General features: G+C 52.7%; 6 protein-coding genes across 6 annotated transcripts; 4 read left to right on the forward strand and 2 right to left on the reverse strand.

Annotated features, from left to right (window-relative positions):
* Nucleotides 1–1,045: 1,045 nt before the first annotated feature.
* On the forward strand, nt 1,046–2,049 carry AAFC00_004103 (uncharacterized protein; the record flags this gene model as incomplete). Its single annotated transcript, XM_069343686.1, has 2 exons — nt 1,046–1,088; nt 1,142–2,049. 2 exons carry the CDS (start codon nt 1,046–1,048, stop codon nt 2,047–2,049), a joined length of 951 nt encoding a protein of 316 aa, XP_069202239.1.
* A 4,700-nt stretch (nt 2,050–6,749) lies between these two features.
* Nucleotides 6,750–7,370, reverse strand: AAFC00_004104 (uncharacterized protein; the record flags this gene model as incomplete). Its single annotated transcript, XM_069343687.1, has 3 exons — nt 6,750–7,017; nt 7,086–7,227; nt 7,307–7,370. The coding sequence occupies 3 exons, from the start codon at nt 7,368–7,370 to the stop codon at nt 6,750–6,752; spliced, it is 474 nt and encodes a 157-aa protein (XP_069202240.1).
* Nucleotides 7,371–7,724: 354 nt separating this feature from the next.
* On the forward strand, nt 7,725–8,552 carry AAFC00_004105 (uncharacterized protein; the record flags this gene model as incomplete). Its single annotated transcript, XM_069343688.1, has 1 exon — nt 7,725–8,552. The coding sequence occupies one exon, from the start codon at nt 7,725–7,727 to the stop codon at nt 8,550–8,552; it is 828 nt and encodes a 275-aa protein (XP_069202241.1).
* Nucleotides 8,553–8,768: 216 nt separating this feature from the next.
* AAFC00_004106 (uncharacterized protein) lies at nt 8,769–13,443 on the reverse strand (the record flags this gene model as incomplete). Its single annotated transcript, XM_069343689.1, has 3 exons — nt 8,769–9,090; nt 9,161–12,921; nt 12,976–13,443. The coding sequence occupies 3 exons, from the start codon at nt 13,441–13,443 to the stop codon at nt 8,769–8,771; spliced, it is 4,551 nt and encodes a 1,516-aa protein (XP_069202242.1).
* Nucleotides 13,444–15,867: 2,424 nt separating this feature from the next.
* AAFC00_004107 (uncharacterized protein) lies at nt 15,868–20,768 on the forward strand (the record flags this gene model as incomplete). Its single annotated transcript, XM_069343690.1, has 3 exons — nt 15,868–16,281; nt 16,336–17,006; nt 17,066–20,768. The coding sequence occupies 3 exons, from the start codon at nt 15,868–15,870 to the stop codon at nt 20,766–20,768; spliced, it is 4,788 nt and encodes a 1,595-aa protein (XP_069202243.1).
* Nucleotides 20,769–21,816: 1,048 nt separating this feature from the next.
* AAFC00_004108 (uncharacterized protein) lies at nt 21,817–22,757 on the forward strand (the record flags this gene model as incomplete). Its single annotated transcript, XM_069343691.1, has 2 exons — nt 21,817–22,273; nt 22,339–22,757. 2 exons carry the CDS (start codon nt 21,817–21,819, stop codon nt 22,755–22,757), a joined length of 876 nt encoding a protein of 291 aa, XP_069202244.1.
* Nucleotides 22,758–22,782: the final 25 nt, after the last annotated feature.

Consider the following 22,782-nt stretch of genomic DNA (forward strand, 5'->3'; position numbering starts at 1 on the left):
GTGGAGCGACACCTGGGAATAATTACAGAAAGTGTCGAATGCAAGCTACCGGATGCGATCATTTACAAGTGGACATTGTGGCTCCGATATGGTTCTACGGGCTGATGCTATGACAACGCCTACCGGAATTGATCCAGACGGAAAGTGATCCTGATTGTTCAATCATTCGCTCAACACGGGAGCTCATCTGCTCGACATTAGAATTGATTTTACTTTCGGTTACTGCTCGGTCTGCTCGGAATCTACACGCGATGCTGCCTCCAACACCCTTGCTTGGGTGTCACAAGCACTAGAGACGATCGAATAAGAGGTAGGGTCAGGATCAACCAAGCTTTCCAAGCTTTTACACGATCTTGTCATTATGTCTGACAGTCATCGACATTCCATTTTAGCTCTGAGCTTGTACGCCTCCCTCGAAAAAGCGTTTCTCCTTCGATTACGCATATGTTGTGCCTTATGATATCAGAGGGTGTCAGCGTTGTCCGGCTCTAGTTGCTACCAACGATTGGATCTCTCGTCACCTCCCATAGGAGCGAGCGGCTAACTGGAAGTCTCTGATGCTGATGCGCGTATTTGCGCAGGCATTTGCAGGGTGACTGCGTGAATGGTGTGATCGTTGATCGCTATCCATGCGGTGTACAGGGTAAAGGGTTATCGATTCAACACTGCACTTCCGTATTTGAATTCAAGGTGTGACACCCTGACACACAGACAGCCTAGTTGCTTTAATCTAGGGTACAGCAGCCTTCCAACGATCATGAAAAGGTTCGCCTGTTCAAGCAGATCGTAGCATGGTAACGACGTCACCCCCGTCACTTCCGTTGCTTACCCTACCCCTACCTTACCTGCACGACGATACAGTGTGATATGTAGGTGCCCTACGGTAAGTGATGTAGCACGCGCAAGCAGTATCTCTACATAAACCTGGTCGCGCCGCCGTCAACAGCTTTCCTTGGTTTCTTTCACACATTGTATACTATCAAGCACATTCTCTTGCACTTCCTGATCTCTATTATTGATCATTTTGATCATTGATTTGCCGAAAATGGCCTACTTCGATAAGAGAAATGACGCCTTGAACGTCAACCGTAAGACTTGTTCCCATGAGCTTTCTATGTTGCCCAGCTAATGATATCTTCAGCCAACATGGTCAATGGCAAGTCTGCCGATATTGCCATCACTGTTCGCGGGTCTGATGTATACTGGGCTGTGTGCGCTTGCATGACGACTGCAACTTTCGTCTTCCTCGGACTTGGTATTATGAAGCCTCGTCAACACCGTGTATTCCACTACATCACTGCCGCCATCACTATGGTAGCTGCTATTGCCTACTTCTCCATGGCATCCAACCTTGGCTGGACTCCTATCGATGTTGAGTTCCAACGCAGCGATCCCAAGGTTCGAGGCATCAACCGCGAGATCTTCTACGTGCGCTACATTGATTGGTTCATCACCACGCCATTACTTCTTATGGATCTCCTCCTCACCGCTGGCATGCCCTGGCCTACCATTCTTTTCGTCATCCTCGTTGATGAAGTCATGATTGTCACCGGCTTGGTTGGAGCCCTAGTCAGGAGCTCATACAAGTGGGGCTACTTCACATTCGGATGTGTCGCTCTCCTCTACATTGTCTATGTACTTGTCTGGGAGGCTCGCCGTCACGCCAATGCGCTCGGCAACGATGTTGGTCGTGTGTTCCTGCTTTGTGGCTCTCTCACTACCCTTCTTTGGGTCCTCTACCCCATCGCCTGGGGTGTCTGTGAGGGCGGCAATGTGATCGCACCCGACAGTGAGGTCGCATTTTACAGTGTCCTGGATCTCATGGCCAAGCCAGTATTTGGTGCTCTTCTCATCTGGGGTCACCGTGACATCGACCCTGCTCGCCTTGGTCTCTACATTCACGACTACGATGAGAAGGATTCCGTCGCCATTGCTGAGAAGAAGCTTGCAGGTCGTGGAGGAAGCAACGCAACCAATGGTACAAATGCGACTCACGTCAACGGTGAGACTGCTGTCGCTAGTGGAAACGACAACCCCCAGACCGTTTAAGCCTGCACCGGGGATTAATGGACGAAATGACGACGATGAGCAACGGAAAGATACCCTTTGTCTTTATCAAGCCTCTTCTGTTTACATGAACTTACATGCGTGCCTTTTGTTCCGCACTGGTTGTACAAAAGGCCGTGGACGATGACGCGGCAGCGGAAGTTGTTCCTCACTGTGCTAATTCTTGTCACTGACAGGCAAAGAAATACTTAATACATCTAATTCTTATAATATCATCAACTTAATGTCACTACAAACTCTTCCTTCTTCTTCTCAATATCACCGCGTTGCTCTACATGATAGGCCTAGTTGAATTATGTTACAAACCAGTTGTTGAGGCGACTTGTGCTCGTGAGGTGACGCAAGAAATCTTTATATGTGCAGAAAAGGATAATGCGTTCGACGTGGTACTTGAGCACCCTCATCCTCCATACTCAGCCTCGAATTCGTGATGTTCGTTCATGAAAGAGACATAAAGACTGGTCCTTAATCTATCAGTAGCTGCATTCAAATCTTGCAAGAGCCAAGGTAATATAGGAGCGCTGTCGTTAACAGACAGTTTAAGAAGTGGTTGCAAATGATTGACAAAAATAAGTCGTAGCTAAGCTTGGTTTCGATCCAAGGCCCTCCGGGTTATGAGCCCGGCGCGCTTCCGCTGCGCCACTCAGCTGATTCATGGGAAACTTTGATTCAATACACAAATATATAGCTCACCACAGCTTGGATTACACGACTTGAACATCGCCAGACGCACACTAAGTATGTCTTTTGTGCTGCATCTTTCGCAATATTGTCTCTTGGGTTGCATAAAATATACTACCTGCTCAGCTACCTTATTTATTCCGTAGAATGCATGCTTGATACACAATCATGGCGCCCGAAAAAGGAAAAAAATCCGAGTCATAGGCGTTGTGAGAAAAGAGAGCATAAAAGTCGTTTGCAGCTTCTGTGGATCGAACACAGTACCTCCAGATACCGCACAGAATGCTTTTGACTTAAGTAAACTTCAGTCTGGCGCTCTCCCAAGTGAGCTAAAGCTGCTTGATGGACATTGTTGCTGGCCACCGTAATATACTCTGTTTCTGGACTACCCACCTCCGTTGCCTTCACGTTAACCTTCGCTGAAAAGAAACACACCGGATCTTCAAGAATCCATCATTTCCGGATCGCCTCGTAGTCATATAGGAGTGGTGTGATGACTTTCCAGGTCTACGACCATATCACAGATGGCACTATAAGGAGCTGGTGTTTCGAGCTCGTCATCTGCACCCGCACCCAATCGTGCGTTGGCGACCTGCATACTGTAGAATCAGAAGCGGGCGGGCCGCCGTCGATGGTAAAGCTACCATACTTTTCTCTCACTGAACAATCTGGAACGGAGCTTGAGGGACACAAGAAAACCCGTGCAAGGTCGCGTGTGGGCCGTTACTGCCATCAGCGCGTCCACGAAACCTCACCGGCTTCGTTCTTGCACACACGGTTTTGCAAACCACCTTCTGCAGAACGCAACGGACCGCGGGTTTTGGGGCCGAGTCAGAAACTCTCCGAAGCGTTGTGGTCGAAAACAGCTATAGAGACGACATGATCCTCAAACCCATCGATGTCATCTGCCTTCTTCGCCACCCTCAAGTTGCGATATATTTCGCGCACTCGAGAAATTGTGACAACTGTCTATTTACCCCTTTTCCCTCTGGTCGAATCCCAAATAGCTTCGTCGAATTTACATAGGATCGAAGTTGCTCCGAGGCGGCGCGCTTCTTAACGTGTTGTTCGCACGTTTGACGTCAAACGGTGCTCCTTTGACGTGCATACAACCTCCTTACCTCGTCCAACGTCGCCGCCATGTCAAAATCTTATGGAATCCATGGTACCTTCCCGCTGCTGTCCCTTCCGCAGCTGTAGAACAAAGTAAGGTATACGAGTAGCAAAAGATGTATAGGTTGGCTAAAGCGATAATTGGCTCTTGGTCGCGTGTGGGATTCGCATACCGCAAAGCAAAGAATGTGGAAGCCACTTTCCCCACGGGGTAGGGTGATCACATCTGACATTTAGTGTAGCTCCGGATAGCCCCTTGCTAAATGTCTGCACAGGTCAGTCGCGCATAAACCCCACTGTATGGTCATGGTGCGGCGTAGGACTACCTGTGGATAGATCTAGGTGGGTATCTGGAGCCACGACTGTTGCGATTCTGCCCCTTGTTCTATGCAAGCGGCGGGACCATGCACAGATTCATGGGTTATACAAATATGCGCTCGACGTCCGGTTATCGATGTTATCTCCTATCATTATCACCTTCTTTCATTATCCGAGACAAGCAGCATAGCATAGCATGGCGTCGCCTCACAACTCTCCTTTGAGAAGTACCAGCAGTGACAATCTGCGTACGGGACCTGGTGCTGCCTCTCGCAGACGACCTCGGGATGAGCGCTTGGCAACACCGCGTAGATACAATGAGCCTCAGGACTCGCGGTCTACGTGTGACAGTCATCCATCAGTCCCGCGATCCTATGTACCGCATCCAGCTCCGGTTGACAGACTGGAAGACGCGTTTTATCACCGCAACGCCAATCTTCTCGAGTCCCAAGTATCGACGGGTGCTTCAAACGAGGTGGACGGAGTCGATCTTCATCAGCCCTTGACACCACGCAAAGCATCGTATGACACGTCGAGGCGTGCGCGACAGTCAGAAGTGTCAAATGTGTTGGACTACTACCTGCGTGATCACTCGCCCGTGCGGGAGAGACGGCCGCAAGAGAATCGTCAACGACGGGTCCGTCCTGAGTACTACGACGCTACTATTCTGGGCGGTGGCTCGGAGGTTGTTTCTCAATCATCGCGTTTCAATGGTCAAGCTCCACCTCTGGCACCTACTACTTCGTCTGAAGCAGGATGCAAGCCCGTATCGCAAGCGTCCCCGCAGCGGAAGCCCACTTTCTCTCTGTTCCCTAGCCAGATGACCGATTCACTGTCGGAGCAGAGTTTCGTACCTTTGACGTATCGATCAGTCGGCACTGGTCCACGCACACCTGGGCCAGGCGCAGAGAGGACTTCAGGCAAGCCGACGCGGCCTCGCAAGGTATCCCTTCCGTCCTCGGTGCGCTCTCGCGCCGACTCATGCACCTCGACCCGGCACGTGTCGGCCGTCAGCATGGACTCTGAGATGATGCGCAATTCATACCCAAGCGGCACAGGGCCCCAACGACCTCTACCTGTCCGCGTCGTGTCAAGCATACACAGTTCAACGCCATCACTCACATTGCCACCTTCACTCACGACAACTCGTATGTCGACGCCGACGACGTCGCGCTGGTCAAACGAGACAATGACACAGTCCCTCGGACGATCTTCTTCTGCATCGCATCTGAGGATCAGCGACTCGTCGGTGGCCTCGGCTCAATGGCCTCTGATGGGAAGTTTCTTCGAGGACGATGACAACGAGATCGTGCCGCTACGACAAAAGGTCAAGACGAGGATCCAGAGCGCGACGTCGCGGACACCGAGGAATTCATCGCCGTCGGCGTCGGTGGCGTTGACGAATGTGGATATAAATGTAGATGTGCGTCGTAGTGGGAGTGCTGGTGGGAAGGAAAAGAGTCAGGTGCATTGGATGAAGCGGTGGATGTTGTGTTGCGCGGGGGATTCGTGATCTGCTGAAGTTCAATTAATAAATCAATTTCCCTATCCCTGAAAGCAACTCAAATTGATTCGAATCAGAAAGCATTTTCCACGTCATATCTGAAGTCTTGCACTTGGACTTGTGTTTACGTGCTCTTGACAAGTAGTCACGCATCCACCAATGCCACATGTAGTCTTGGTGTGCCAAACTCACGCGAGGGACGAAAAAGTCCCATGACTGCAGAGAAATCGAGAGGGCAACCCTGTCCAGGATCCATCAATTCCGCCCCGTCACAGTTCGTCTCTGATTACTCCCTTTTCCTTGAACCTTTTGTTCTTTCAATGGATCGGATGAATACTTACGATGCTATGTATGGGTTATGTGCATATGAGCGAATGAGCGAACGAGGGAAAAGGAGTAAGAAACATTATCCTAGCACAAAGGATATGGATAACACTCACCGGTCACAACCATACATACAAGCCGCGAGTAATTACGGTGTTTCTCTACCTCGACTCAAGAACAGATGATGCAGACAAGACGCATATCACAACCTGCTAGAGCAGGCCACCGACGAGAAAGACGGATTTACCCAATTCCAGAAGGAAACAGGACAATGTGGTGGGCAAGAGAGGCGCCGGCTTGGACGGGGTTGGTAGGTTGTGATTACTTTCCACCGATTCGTCATGGTTGAAGATGATTTATCTGGATCGGGAGGGGAGGCAGGAGCGGGAGTTTCGGATTATTGATGCCGAGGGATATATAGAACAAGACGAGATGAGAGAGACGATAAGGGTCGGATGTTGGAAGACATGGACGCATGGAGTTGAGATGGGGAAAATACCGAGCGGGAAGGAAAAGGAGTGTAGCATTGAGGGAAGGTGGTTGGTTGGTTAACCGTTCAATGGTTGAGTTGAATATAAATATATATAGTTGGCGCTGACGCTGACGCATGCAATGGTATGGTTTTCGCTCCTTCGCTCCTTCTTCATCTCATCTTATGTTACAACAAATACTTTCGTTCTAATCTCTTTCTTTCGCATCGCGCTGCCACCACACCCTATGTACAAGCGCAACGCAAAGAGATTTAGTACTGGCTAGCAGCAGCCTGGCAAGCCTTGAGCTGATCGAGGTACCAGCCGCAAATGGTCAGCGAGCCGGAGTTCTCGTCCATGCATCTGCGGAAGTTGGTGACGTCCGTCTCGCAGAGCTTGGGGGCCTGGTACGAGGAAGAGTTGTACGTGTCTGGGTTGGCGACTGCGGCGGGCGAGGCCTCGGCCGGGGCGGCGGCGCTGGAGCCGCCGCCGAAGAAACCTCCGATGGCGTGGCCGATGGAGGAGCCGACTGCTACACCACTGTTTGTTTGTCAGTTTCTCTTTTCCGTTGGGTTCTTATTGAAGGGAAAAAAGGGAACACGACGTACGCGGCAGTCGAGGCCATCTGACCGAAGAGACCGGGACCCTGGCTCTGCTGAGGAGCGGCGACTGGGGGAGCGGCATGGGGCTGCTGGGTCTGGGGAGGGTGGGCGACGGTGGAAGCCTGTCTGGTCTGTTGAGGAGCAGGAGCTGTTTGTCCAAACAAGTCAGCTTCCTGATGGTCTCGTAGTGATGATGTGAGGCGCATTCCGGCAGGGCTGTTGCTTACCAGTACGAGCAGGGGCGGCGGCAGGGCGTCTAGGCGCGGCGGAAGGGCGGTTCTGGCGAGGCATTCTGGAGGGGCTGGAGTGTGATGATAGAAGGCTTGCTTGGTGATTGTTTCTCTTCGATGTAGATGGTACAAAGCGGCGGCGCAAGTGAATAGAACTGGGGCAATGTTATACAACCACGAGTACAACCTTCCAGTCATTACGGCGGACTCTTCCAGAACTAAAGAGAAGCCCGTGATTGGCTGCAGAAGTGATGACTGAATCGCGCAGATGCGGAGTTTGACTCATGCACCTCCGCCCTTACCGCCTCCAGCTTTGGTCAATCTGAACTTTTTGTGTAACATTTAATTGATCCATCTATCACTCCATCATCTAATCATCAAAACATCCCAGAAATAGAGACCCCCGACCGAAACCATGGACGTGACAGACCTCGCCCCGCAGCTCTCGTCCCTAAGCAGCACAATCGACAGCCTGCAAGAAACCCTCTCGCCGCTCCTAACCAGCGCATTGAGCGCCAGCACCTCGAAACTGCCCCTGCTCGACAAAGCCAAACTCTACGTCTGGACGACCTACGCCATCGAGTCCCTGCTCTTCTCCTACCTGCGCCTCAACGGCGTCGACGCAAAGACGCACCCTGTCTTTCAGGAGCTCGTGCGCACGAAACACTATTTCGAGAAAATCACTGCGGCCGAAGATGCGTCGTCTTCGAAGGCTGCGGGTAAGCCGAGACTCGACACTGGCGCTGCGGGGAGGTTCATCAAGGCTGGACTGGCGGGCAATGAGGAGCATGATAGGCAGAGGAGGGACATGAAGGAGAGGGAACGTGGGGCTGCGAAGAGGAAGTTTGAGGATATGGGTGAGAGGGTCGGGAGTCATATTCGCTTCGAGGATACGGCGGAGAAGATAAGGGCCGAGGATGACAATGCGAATGCGGACGACGAGAATGCAAATGATGATGATGATGATGATGATGGAGCCAAAGGGGATGGCGCAGATGAGGGAACTCAGTCAACACTAGTCGCCGATGCCTCGTCTGAGATGACGCCGAAGAAAACAAAAGCCAAGGGCAAGAAGAGACATACAGCCGACGACGGCGAGGCTACCATAGCCCACAAGAAGAAAAAGTCGAATAAGGCTCCCAGAGGCGCAAAGGAGGCCTTTCTCGCTCTGTCCCAGGGAGCTTCTTCCTCCAACACCCTCGACGGAACCAAGTCCAAGACCAAGAACAAGAGCCGTGCATGATAGATAGATACCCAAGACCTGAAGCACACATCAAGTCATGAAGCATTTAATTTTTCTTTCTTTTTCCATGAGCCTATTCAAACTCGCTACGTAGTCCTGTCGTTCCCTTCATGCCTCTTTCAACCATGCTCTGCCAACAACGACATCTCTTCCACATTAAAACACAACCCCTTCCTCACTTTCTTAACCTGCTATACAACGATACAATAATATCGTTCAACCATCCCACTCCGCCACAATGCTGTTCGCTCTACTCAGCCCGTGAGGCCCCGTCGCCGCACCTTCTCTCGGTGCACACTTGAACAACGACACGTGCCCGTCCGTCAGTGTCGAGCACGCGAGCATCATGCGATGCGGATGGAACGCCGTCGCAGCGATCGGAGTCGGTCGATGCGACGAGAGAACGTTAGTGTGGAGGAAATTGCTGAAAGGCTCGATCGTGGACAACGGCTTGACGATGCCCGATGCCTCGCTGTCAGCACCCGCGCTGGCGAGGGCGTTGGTCGAGAAGAGGCGGACGGCATTATGTGAGGAGCCCCTGCCTTGCGTGTCAGCCATACTACCATTCAGACAGCGGAACTGCATCCACCAGGACAAAAGGCACTTACGTTGCAAACACTGGCGCATGCTCGTGCACGCTCAGTGTTCTCGTCGTCCCCAATCCTCCATCACCCTTGCCCTTGACCACACCAACGCTCTTCTCGTTGCGGATATCCCATAGTCTCACGGTGCCGCTTCGCTCGGCTGACACCAGCTCTCGCATGCCGCCACGTTGCAGGTGACATCCCACAATCCAGCTCTTGTGCTCCTTCCACACCCGCACCATGCTCTCCTGCGGCCGGTTTCGCTGATCATACACGCGCACCGCGCCATCCCCGAATCCGGCAATGAATATGTTGCCCTCGACTTGGTCCGACGTCAGGCTGGTCACGCAAGACCCCGACCGTGCGGGAATGTCTGCCACGCTCAGTTCACTGCCTGCTTGCCATACCCGGATCACTCGAAGATCTCCGGCGACAAGTACCTTGCCTTGGCCCTGCTGCCATTCAAACACGAGACCCGCGTTGTGTGTGCTTGGCACTAGATCCGTCAGAGCCCTGTAGGCGGCCACCAGCTCGACATCCTTCTGACTCTCGTAGTTTCGGAAGATCTTGATCACGCCATCGGAGCTTCCAGTCATCAGCAGTGCTTGATCGTCCTCATTGATGAAGCGCATCTCGCTGATTCGGCTGCTGGGTGGATTGCCGACGCTGAAGCGTGCCAGTTGTCGCTCGTGCTGCCAATCCCAAATGGTGACCGTGTCGCGGTCATCGCTAACCGCAAGGTGATCCTCGAATTGATGGAACATCATCTTCATCGGCGGCGCCGAGTTGGTAAGAATACCTGCCGGCACATCCCATCGCCCTGAGCCGGCCAAGTCTTTCAGTGGCTGTGTGGTTCCAATGATCTTGTCATTACGATTTCTTCGCCACAAACGCTCATTATAGTCCAGCGAACCCGGTTCGTCGGCTTCGGAGGGACGCATCTGAGGTTCTCTAAAGTATGACGCCGACCATTGGAAAAACGTCGACTTTAGTGGGATTGTTGGTAGTTGCGACATATCACGAGGCTCGAAGAACCTTACGGTAGGCACTTTTGCCGGCGGATTTCTCGACCGCGATGAATGAGGATCGTTCGAGTCAGGAGGCTTCGTCCAATCTAGTGGCACCTGTGATCGGGGTCGTGGCATCAGAGGACCACGCATCGACTGGCTTTGGTACGACGATTCCGGCTTGCCATCGGCAGGGGCCTTGCTTACGCCAAACGAAGCTAGGTTCTTGATAGAGGCTGCCATGCTGGCTGTTCGTCTGAGGCCTGCAGAAATGTATCCGCCGTCTCTCTTCGATTCCGTTGATGGTGTTGGAGATGGTGGAGCTCTAGGAAGCTCGTTGTATCTGTTTGACGCATCGATTGGAGTCTTGGGTTCCTGACTGGGTTTGCTGGTCCGTCCAGGCATGCCATCAAGTAATTGGTGTACGAATGACCCCAATGGGGAATCGAAGAGCGCACTGAGGACGTTGTCGAGGATGATGGTGGCATTCCTTGCCACCTCTGGATGCGGATCTGCCGACATGATGAGTATTTGCTTCCACATCGCAGAATACACTGTGAGTCTCGAGGTGCTGGACTCGAGCTCCGGCTTGCCGCCCTGGTATACGATCGGCGATGATGGCTGCGCCTCCATGGGAGGGAAATAGCCCGACATGCTCCTCTTATGCTCGGTAACGCCATTTGGTTCAGCCATGGCGATGACCGGGGGGGATGGAGGTCCGTGGTTACCCTGAGCAGAGTTCTCTTCCACGAACTGCTCGTATGCAGCAACCACAAACTTATTCTTGTATCTCGCTATGAATGTTGAGTGGAAAACGAGCAGCTCCTTGCGTACCATGACGCTGCCATCGTTTGCCATGGCAAGTATTATAGAGGCGATAGTCTCTTCTTCTCGTGCGACCAGATCGGTCACGTCCGGGATGCCGAGGAAGCTCGTCAAGGCGTGCAGTATCGCCGTTCTTACCTCAGGAACCGGGTCCAATGCCAGATCGCACAACCTCATGTGGGCCTGTGATCGGATGCCTTGCCATTTGGCTTCTGGGAAATCGTACCAGAGCATACTGATGCACAGGCACGAGTGCTGCCGTAGGAGTGGATTTTCCATGTCTACTAGATGGCTGAGTAGGCTGTCGATAAGCTCCGGATTAGTGTTGAGACACACGTTCTGTCCAGGTCGGAAGTCCTTGCAGAACATTGCTATTATGAATGCACACATGGCACGATGTTCAGCCATGTTACCAACAGGTATGCCGGTTTGGGGACTGATGATATTGATAAAGTAAGCGTAGCCGTTATCCTTGAGAAGGTCGGCTTGACATGACTGGTCGATGGCCAGTATACGAGTCCAGATGAAGACCATGACAGGTTTCAACTCAATGGCCTGCGATTGCAACAGCTTGAGCACATAAGGAAAGATGCCGATACTAAGGGCAAGATTCACAGCCCAAGGTCCGAGATCCAAGAATTTGCCTAGGAGAATAAGGGCGCGTAGACGATGGACCTGACTGAGCAAGACCTGAAGAACGATAGGTAATTGTTCAGGAATCTTCTTTTCCATAGCGCCTTGGCCAAGGTAGACCTCGAATGCACTCAACTGGTGGGCAAAAAATTCAGAGTGTTGGTACTCGAGTTCCTTGTTGTCCTTGCCCTGCTGTATTAAGTCTGGAAGCTGGGCGAGGATCATCTCGAGAGCATAATCCCAGCTCTGCCATAGCGGATGGTCATGGGTATCAGGAATACCAGGATAACATTGAGGGTGACAGTGATATTTGCGCATGATGCGTTGCGCCAGCAGAAAGTTACGAAATAGCGCGGCGACCATGAGATCTTGTCGGAAGAGTTTTTTAAACAAAGGCTTGGGTAGACAGTTCCATGCGATGGTATCGGTAATGGCAGTGAAAATCCAGTTCAGTTCGCCAAGAGGCGTTCTTCGTTCTGATATCTTACCTGGGATATTACGACCCTCTGCCAGAGATGGACCACCCGGCAATGGGTTCTGCAGAATGAAGAAGCGCACTGCCATCTCGATAGGAGTGGTAAGGCAAGAGGTAAAGATGTCGGCAGGTAAGTCGGGATTCGTGGGCAGTGTTTCGTCTTCTCGACAGGCGGCTAGATGTATGCAGTCACTCCAATTCATGATCGGAGCCTGTGGGTCTCTGCGACGGGCCTCGATCTGGTCGTTCTCGTGCTTCTTGATGCAAGGATGGAAGTTTTTGATGATCAGACCAGCCGCGGAGCAGTCCCACACGAAAAGTCCTGGAGCGCCGAGCCAGCTTTGCAGGTCGTACAATGAGATGGGGATGTATTGAGTGAAAGATCTGTTGAACACCCATATTTCTCCGGCTCCCGTGGGCTTTGGAACGCCATGTCCGTTGTAGTGGAAGAGTACACGTTCGTCCTTGGCGGTTCTACGCATAGTCTGGCAATATTTCTTCATCTCGTCGATGCTGGGATCCATGACGAGCTTGTAGCGCGTTCTCATGCTCAAGCTCTCGTACTGGGTCTGGAGGTTCTTCCCAATCTGCGGATTCGCACCACCAGAACCGGGTGGTCCATCGCTGCCCAGAGGATCGATCCAGCACTCCATCCGCGCACACGGATTGGTTTTGATGACATCGGGTGGGTCGACACCGATGTTCAAGCAGACTGCAAGGAGAGCCGAAACGGTCTTCAATCGATCTTTCATGCGCCATTCCTGTACCTGGTAGTCGTCCTCTTTGGCATCTCTGGGGTTGCCTGCGGTCTCATGGCGCTTGTCGGTATAGTACATGTAGAAGGTCTGTGACGACAAGATCAGTATTTGGCAGCATCAGCTTAGAAGCTCTTCTCAGACCTGGGACAATAGATTCGCCTGCTCGTCAGACTGGAGTTGGGCCTCGAATCCGTGGCGCATTCTGAACTTTGCGCCCTCCTCGGCAAGGGGAGAGGAAGGGGTCTGATGACCGGAGTGGTCCTCGGACTCCCGTCGTTCATTTCGTGGACCAAAGTCACTCTTGGCCCGATATAGGCTGGGCTTCTCGGGGCTGACATTGCGGCCCTCACGAGCGCTTCGGTCTCGGACACGATTCGCGAAGGCGGGGCTCTGTGGGAGGTCGTCGACACCTTGACGGTTGGGGGCGGCGGCGAGAATGGGAACAATGCGGTTGTCAGTGGCTGGGTACACAAGACCTTCGCTATTTCGTCGGCGGGAGTCCGCGATGCTACCCTCATACAGGTCATTAGGTAATGGATCAAGGACCGGCTGAGGATGCTTCGCTCGGTGACCGCCCGCGGCCTCTTCTCCAAGCATGCCCACCCTCATAATGCGCGGTAGTGGTTATGAATGAGGGACGCCGAAGCCAGCATCAGCCTTAACGAATGTGTTGGATCTTTCTCAGCTTTCAAAGATCAGTATGCGCGCCAAGATGCATAATCCAGAGGCATGTTCTGCCTGGCGTAGACTGTGGGATAGGTAATTTGTGTGGTGGTGAAGAGCTGGAGAGGGGCAGCTGCAGCTGCAGGTGCGACGTTGTGCCGGTATAGAGAGCAAGTCGAGTGGTACGAGTGAGGTAGTGATCGATGGTGAGAGATAAGGCAGCTAGCTATAGGTCAGTCCAGATGAACGAGGTGGCTTGGATATTATGTATGTATGTATGTATGTATGCGCGCATGCGTTCTGCTGTGCGAGCAAAAAGACACGCTATTCTGACATGTATGGGAAGGGTACCTTGATATTACAACAACGATAGCTCTCTATCTACCTACTCTTCTGTACAATTGCATGCATTTGACCGTATTGCACTTGCTCTCTGCACACCACTTACAGTAAAGTTGCGGAGCGGAATCTCCAACAGCGAATTGGCGGTAGGAGCCAGCACAGGCCTGATATTGTGTACTGGACTGTACCTTACTGCACCGGGACTCCGTACTGGCCCAAGGCCTGTTCTTCCTCCATTGCGGCAGCTAGTCAGGATAGTCTTCTCTGGGACTAGTTCATGGCTACTAGAGTACCTACAGTAAGGTAGGTAAGGTACCCCGTACCTTGGGTGCTTGACGCGTCGAGGGATTGAGGGTCCTCACTGCTGTCAGGTAATTCATGCCGTCTCATGATTAATGATGCTAAGCATGTTCAAATCTGCCCAAAACCAGAAAATTCACCATTGAGCACAATTTCCCCATTGCGATACTACAAGTCGTGACACTCGTATATATAGATGACATTCTGACGTCTGCTTGCATAGTGCCTCCTCGGTCATGTCTCTGGCTGAAATATTCCACAAACTTGCTGTACTTGTACCTGCAGTCGCCAACGCGTCGGATCTTGGCTGGAATAGGGACAGCTTCCGATCGGTTCAACTGGCCGTCCAATCTACAGCGATAATATCCGTGGCCACAGTCTCACCGAGATCCCTGCAATGTCTGGACGGTACAGTATGTTACCTACTGTATTTCGCAAGCATCACCATTCCGCCCTGCTCGTATTACTCCAGCAGACTCTGCTGCCAGTCGCGAACAGTCTTGCGCGAGATGACCAGACTTGTTTGGATTTCTAAGACACCGTGCTTTGTACAACGAACGCCAAGCGACGAAAATATGGCTTTGTATAAGGTAATTGACTAAGGCAGCCATGACGGTGTCAATGTCCATTGACGAGATGGCCAAAATCTAGTAGCTTCAGGTTCCGAGGTCATGGATGTTCCTTGCGAGGTCTAGCAACAAAAATATGAAGTTTTGGTGATGAAGTAAAGTAGACCAGAGCAAGAAACCTTACTCCGGAAACATTCAGTGATGCCATTGTCCCGAATGTGGGTGATCGATAAACAGATCTTCTATAAGCGGCTCCCAACAATACGAAAAGGTGCATTGCGATATGAAGGGAGATTTAACATTAGCATGCTATACATCATACCGATAAAGGGTTCACCGCACGCAGGGACACCCATAATCTAAATCGTGTCTCATGGCATCTGTGGGGAGGTCCGAAGCCGAAGGGTTGTCCATCACGGCGAAGACGGGTCACAGTGGGTGAACAATGCAAAGAGTGTGCCCTGTGTTTTTGATGTTTGTGCTGCGTGCTCGCATCGTGTCGTGTTCTGCTGTCGAGAGTGAATACCTCCGTAGACGGATGGCGGTGCCTGGCTCACTGGCGCTCTCGCTGGCCAATTACAGCACATGACACTTCCCAGCCTTCCCAAACATTATTTCCTTGAACGCGCAACGTTCGATCTACCAGTACCTGCCTGCCCCGTCTGCCTGCCTGCCTGCCTGCCTGCCGAAACGACTACGACAATAATTCATTCATTCAATTCATTCCTTCGTCCTATTCTCTCCAATCATCCTCTCCCTCTCCCTTTCTATTCTTCATCTCCCACTTGCCTCTCTTTCCCCGCCGTGTCCTTCGCTGCTCCCCCGTCGTCGTGCTGCCGTGCCCGTCGCTCTCCTATAGCCCTCCCCCGCTGGAACGGAAACGATTGACGACTAGAAACACATTACCCTTACTGTAACTGAAAACAGGGATTCGCTGCTGTCTGTCGCAGCTGACCGACACCGTCACCAATCGACGACGATCATCATCGCGAATTCGCCCGCCATTGCCTCCTGTTTCCATCTCTGCCATTGCTTCAGTAAATTGTCGCAACATTCTGCTACCTCCTTGTACAGAAACGAAGACCACCTGCTCCTGGATGTTCGCATAATCAATTTAATTTACACCCGCACTCGGCTTGGCCAAGGCCTATAAGCCACAATGTCATTCCTGTTTAAGTCCAAAAAACAGCAGCAGCAGCAGCAGCAGCAACAGCAGCAACAACAACAACAACAACAACAACAACAACAACAACAACACCCACAACAGCAGCAGCCGCAACCACCTTCACAACCGCCACCGTCCGCTCTGCCTGCCGCTGTACGACCTCAGAGATCCTCTGATGGTGGAGGACCGGGCTCTCAGATTCCAACTTTGAATGGATCCCAGGCAGTACGAGATGCTAGAGCACAGCACACTCCCACACCTGGCACTAGTGTCAGCACCATAAATTCTCTCGACGAGAAGACTTCTTTGCGCAACCTGGCCGACAACGCCATGCGCATGGAGAAAGCAAGTCACACCCCAAGCCCGGAGCAGAAAGTCATGCGCGACCGCGCCGATAGCGATGTGAATGTGAGTCGGGCGCGCGCTAATTCTGCGTTGCGCACTCAATCTAATAAACAGCAGCCTGGTCGTATGGCAATGGGTCCTCCACGGCCTTCTCAGGATCCCTCTCCATATCCATGGTCGCAGCGCAGCGTTGCCTTCACCGTCCCTATCAATCATCCATTTCCACGCTACGGTGCTGCGGTCAACTCTGTTGCGTCCAAGGATGGCGCTATCTACATCATGGGAGGTCTGATAAATGGTTCCACCGTCAAGGGTGATTTATGGATGTTGGAGGCAGCTCCTGCTGCTCTGACCTGTTATCCCGTCTCTACCACCTCCGAAGGTCCGGGCCCTAGAGTTGGACACGCCAGTTTGCTCGTCGGAAATGCCTTCATCGTCTTTGGTGGTGACACCAAAACCGAAGAGACGGATATGCTTGACGATACACTTTATCTTCTGAATACCTCTACGAAACAATGGTCCAGAGCTGTCCCGGCAGGCCCACGTCCACCTGGTCGCTACGGTCATTCCTTAAATATCCTGGGTAGCAAGATCTACATCTTCGGTGGGCAAGTCGAGGGATTCTTCTTCAATGATCTAGTCGCCTTCGACCTGAACGCGCTCCAACAAGCCAGCAATCGCTGGGAAGTGCTGATACAGAACACAATCGACGGTGGCCCGCCTCATGGCCAAATCCCGCCTGCTCGCACTAACCACTCGATTGTGACATGGAATGATAGGTTATATCTGTGAGTTTCGCCTTCCGAGCCTTGGCTTGTCGTTCAATACTGACTCTGACCCACCTCAGATTTGGTGGCACTGATGGCGTAACCTGGTTCAACGACGTCTGGTCTTACGACCCCAAAACAAACTCATGGACGCAATTAGAGTGTATAGGCTACATACCTGCTGCCAGAGAGGGTCATGCTGCTGCCTTGGTTGGCGACGTCATGTACGTTCTTGGAGGTAGGACCGAAGAGGGTAATGATCTTGGGGACTTGGCCGCATTCCGCATCTCTTCCAGACGTTGGTACACGTTTCAGAACATGGGGCCTTCACCATCACCTCGATCCGGCCATAGCATGACAGCTTTTGGCAAACACATTGTCGTGGTTGGCGGCGAGCCCAGCTCGGCGCCCCGTGACGCTGGTGAGCTAAGCCGCGCCTACTTCCTGGATACAAGTAAGATTAGATATCCAGCCGACTCACAGTCACAGACACCTGTGGAACAACGTGTTCAAGGACATCGGAGACCCAGCGGAGAGAAGCCCAGTGGCATCCCGATGACTCGCGCCATACCGCCTCGAGACCACGTTGACTCTGGCTTTGACGGTTCTCGCCGCATCGGCAGAGATGGACCTTCGCCGGCACCGCGTGTCAACGACGTCGCAAACGGCGGCTCTCGTCTGCCACGGGCCGCAGGGATGTCCAGCCAACCCATGTCTGGCGCATCAACGCCGCGAGTTCAGAGTCCCCAGAGTCGACAACCAACCCGGCCGGAGAGACCAGATCGTGCTTTCAGTCCCACTGCTGACGCCCCAGCGTTTCTGCCCATGGACCGTATGGTCACATCTCCCGACAACACAATGGTACCAAGAGACCGCCACGGCGTTTCATCACCTACCGCCGGACTCGAGCAAAGCTATCCTGAGCAAAACCATCCTGAGCAACGAGAAGTTGTCGAGCAAATTGCCAAGCCTTCTACTTATCAGCCATTCCCTGTCGCCGAGCCCCAGACCAACGTCGACTCTGCTGCGCCCAACAGATCCGCCTCGGTAGGGAAGCAGCCGCAACAACCACAGCAACCACCGCAACCTCAAGAGACACAGCAAGCACAGCAGCATCCTCAACACGTGGAGGAGGGTCCTCGCGCCTCTACTGATGAGCAGCATCCCTCTGGGAGGGTGCTAGACTCCCGACAGAGCAATGACCGTGGCGGCTTCGTCGATAGTGGTGTCGGCTCATCACCTGCTCTGAATCAACTGACTGATAATCTATCGAAAGAGCTGGAAACGGAAAAGAGCAAGAACGCCTGGTATGCATCTGAGCTTGCTCTTGCTCGCAAGGCCGGGTACTCGCGTAGCACAACGAACAGCCCTGCGCTTGATGAACGCTCTGCGGATGCTTTTACCGAGGAAGATAGACCTCTCGTCGAAGCTCTTCTCAGGATGCGTGCTGAGCTTGGCAAGGTGCAAGGGTCTATTGAGAGTCAGGCAAGTGCGGCAGCGGCAAGAATCGCAGAAGTTGAGAAGCAGAGAGATGCCGCCATAAATGAGGCTGTCTTTGCGAAAGCCAAGCTGGCCGCACAAGGCGGTAGTTCGCCACTTCTCAATGATGAACGTGAGGGAACGCCAGATGCCGACCGAGCGGGCGAAATGAATAGAAGATTGGCGTCGTCTCTTGCAGCTCAGGCTGAGCTTTCACGCAAACTTGACAGCCTGATCCATGAGATAGAAGCAGAGAAGACAGCGCGCGAAGTAGCCGAGGAGACCGCGGAAGCTGCCCAGAAGCGCGTCACGGAGTTGGATAACGACAGGCAACAACACGCCTCCGTGATTGAAACTCTGCGCGGTGAACTTCATGAAGCCCAGAAAGCGTCGAGAGAAGTTGCTGCAAATTTCAGTGAAGTCTCTTCGGCACATCAGCTCTTGATTGTGGATCATAAGGAACTGAACACGAAGCACACCAGCATTTTGGAACAGTCCAGAACTCACAGCTCAATCCTGTCCTCCCTGCGCGAATCGTTAGCAGCTTCGACGGAGAAAGCCAACTTGCTCGAGCAGAAGCTTACGGAAGAGCGTGCCGCACGCGATGAGCTTGAAGAAAAGTACAATCTTCTCAAAACCCAGCACGACGAGCGTACGAACGAGCTTGAAACGACATCTAGACGTCTTCGAGCTGCCTCTGAGCTCGCCGAGAAGAACGCAGCCGAGGCGGCTACACATCGCCAAGCTGTGCTGGAAAGCTTGGATAAGTATACCAGCCGCGATATCGACGGAGGGTCCTTGGTCGAGGAGCGTGTCACGATCCTTCAACAGCAAGTTGATTCTGCGAACGCTATGGTACGACAGAACCAAGCTGCTGCCGACTCGGCATCAGAGAAACTTCGTCGCGCAGAGGAAAGGATCGCTGGTCTCGAAGCCTACCAGGAGCAGGCCAGTCGGGAAGGCTTGAGCATCAGGAAACAGCTCCAGACTGCTCTCAAAGAGGCGAAGACGCTCAACGAGGAGAAGGCAGAGCTGCAACAACAGATCCAGAGCCAGCAACTCGAGACTAATGCTATCGCCGTCCAGCATGGTGCTCTGAAGAACATCCTTGCCGAGCGAGGTGTCAACCCCACGGAAGCTCGCAAGTCCAGAGTTCTTGATTCACCAGCATCCCAGATGCGTTTCAGCACCCCCGACCTGCAGCGAGTGAAGGAACTCGAGCAAGAGCTTGAGGCTTCGCTCAAGTCGCATGATGACATGAAAGCGCATCTCGAAGATATCCAAGATCGCGAAGGATTGACGCGTAAGGAGTACGAGGAGAAACTCACTGCGTTGGATCAAGACCATCAAGCTGCCGTCAAGTATTTGCGTGGCACGGAGAAGATGCTGAGTAAGATGAAGCAAGAGCTGCAGCGGGTTAAGAACCAAGCTGTCGACTACCAGAAAGAGTTGGAGAGTTACAAGACAAGAGATGGCACAAGGAGTCAGACACCCGCCGGGTGGGAGCAGGAGAGAGATGGCCTTCGACGTGACCTGGAGCGAACGCAGACAGAGTTCGAGGCAAAGATTCAGGAGCTGCATACCGAACTTGGTAGCAGGGAGAGTGATATCCACCAGTTGCGCTCTTCTCACGACAGTGCGCGTGCTGACCTCACCAGCCTGCAGGCGACTAATGCTGCGTCTCGCGCTGACCTTGAGCGTCTGCAACGCGAGAACAACGTGCTAGAGGAGCGGGCTCATCTGGCGGAAAACAAAGTCAAGCTACTACTGGACCAGGTCGAGTCTTCGGTTGACAACTATCGCCGCCAATCCTCACAGCATTACAACACCAACGGATCAGGGCACCACCGAGGGTTCAGTGATTCCAGCATGACGACGGTCAATGCTCCCACACATCTGATGACTCACCGTCGCGGCGAGTCCCTGGGTGGCGACAGCATGTATTCACAGAGTATAGCACCTTCGGAAGCTGAAGGTGGCCACGACGACCTTGCGGACGGACGCAATAGCCTTGCTCTCGACAGTCTGGCATCTGAGCTCGATGCTCTGAGGTCTCATTGGGAGACAACCAACAAGAGCTACCGTCTAAGCAGCAGCGGCGGCGGTCTCGATTACGACAAGACACCGACTAGTGGTACCGCACCCAATGAATTCGGTGGGGGCGGTCTGGCCAACTGGCGACGTGGTCTTGCCGAGGACGAAGACGAGAGCAGACCGAGCACGTCGGGTTCAGGCTCAACCAGGCACACGGTGACTCCCAACGGTAGGGGCGTAGTGAGTCCCTTTACCAGTCGTCACGAGTGAGACGAATTGCATGAGAGTGAGAGACATGAAAGAATCCCCGCAGGCTGTCCGACGACGACGGACGGTCTTTTTGCTGTAATTGTTTGTTGTCGTCGTTGTTCTTGTCGATCGAGCATCAACCATCCCTCGAGGTGTCTTTTGGCTCACTTTATTGATTAATTGTTTTTTGTTTGCTGTTTCTGTTGCTGCAATATACCTACATTGTTTATTTTCAGGGGTTACACTGCTAGGGGGTAAATTTATTCCCAGCTGTATTGGTTTTTTTTTGGGGAGCTCATCCAACTATCTCAAGTTTTCGATCCGGGCTCCTTTTATGTCCGGATGCTGCTGCTGCTGCTGCTGCTGCTGCAAGAAGAACAAAATGTATTATACAAAAACTTTGGGAATTGCAGTGCAACGTTTCTTATGGTAGCGACACTATCTATCTTTTGAGCTCTGTGATTTGGCTTCTACCAATCCGCATGTTGTGAAGATCGGGTATTCATCAATTGGTAAAGCTGCGTGTCTTGACCAACAGGCCAGCGTACCTTGATCAGTAAGGTAGTAAAGGATGATGATTCCGGGAATGTGCTCTCGTTCACCTCTTGCTCGACAAACTTGTGTCTGAGACTGAGTCTAATCGCCGCCGATGAGTTGGCTCGAGTAGCTCGGCTGCAATGTCGTCCGAGTAGACGTCGCCTGTCGATGCCACCTAGGTACCTTTCAGTATCTCTTCAATGGATGGATTAATCGGTAGAGTTAGAGTAAGTATTGTCTCCATCAAGAGCACCTCAGGCAAAGACGAAAAGAACAAGTCGGAGAAAGATAAGGTAAGATAACATTCTCTCCACAAATAGCCCGTGCACTCCCCACGGACCAAGGGATTTCACATGTCTTGGGTTCGACTGCAACACTTGAGTTTACTGTACAAGGCCAAAGTAAACAAATGCTCCGACGAAAAAACAAAAACCATCCATCCACAAAATCTAATACCCCCCTCGATATCCCCACACGAGGATTCACACATTTTTCCGATTCGAAGAGGATAAGAAGAGATCGACAACAAGCAATGCCGTCACAAGCTGTTGTCCTCGAAGACGCGCTGGCGACGCTGAACACGCCCGCCGACCTGTCGATTCTCTCGCTCGCTGAACCTATCCTGTCGTCATCGTCGTCTACTTCGGTGTCCAAAGCAGCTCGTGCGCCACTCTCTGCCACGTCGTCGTCGAACAGTGCCGAGACAGAAAACAACGACGAGCAGAAACTCACGCCCGCGTCGCTCGATGCCGAATTGGCGCATTACAAGGATTTATTCGCCAAGTTACGGTTCTCGTACGTCGAGCAAGTGACCAAAGAGCGGTTTCTCAAGGCCATCGTGGCCGATCCGCCGGAGCTGGTGACGGCGGCGCAGAATGATGAATTGGAGGAGGAGCTCAAGGAGGCGAAAGCTACGCTGAAGAGAAAGAAGGTCGCGATGGAGGATATGATTGCTGAACTCGGGGATATGGCGCGGAGACTGGCGCAGAGTGGGTCTTTTCCGTCTACTACTCATGTCTACGGTTGAGGCTTTTTTACTGACTAGACGAAAAAGCCTACGAGATTGTGCAGCTCCAGAGCACGCAGCTGGCTACCCTGCCGGACGAAATCGAGTATCTGGACGCCCACATCGCCTCGTTGCGCGCTGCGCAGGAACCCGCGTCTACAGATCCGGAAATGAACCTGTCGCTTCCTGCCACTCAGGCGCTCCTCTCTGAACGCGAAGCCGAGCTCGCCGAACTAGATCGTGAGTTGGCGGAGCTCCGATCTGCATTGCCCCGAAAGCAGCGCGAGGTCAAGCGTCTCGAGGCGGGATTGGGCCCGTTGGAGGAGAAGAAGAGGAAAATCGTCGACGAGGCCAAGGAGGCCAAGCGGCAACGCGGCGTCGACGGCGCCATGGCGAGGGAATTGGAGGAGAGAGGACGATGGCTGAAGGGCGTTCATGCCGGCCTGACTGCGATGCTCCAGGTCTGATCGAGGGATGTTTTCTCTTCCTGTG

Source organism: Neodothiora populina (genome assembly GCF_041146345.1).
Source record: "Neodothiora populina strain CPC 39397 chromosome Unknown canker_contig_17, whole genome shotgun sequence".
Classification (NCBI taxonomy): domain Eukaryota; kingdom Fungi; phylum Ascomycota; class Dothideomycetes; order Dothideales; family Dothioraceae; genus Neodothiora; species Neodothiora populina.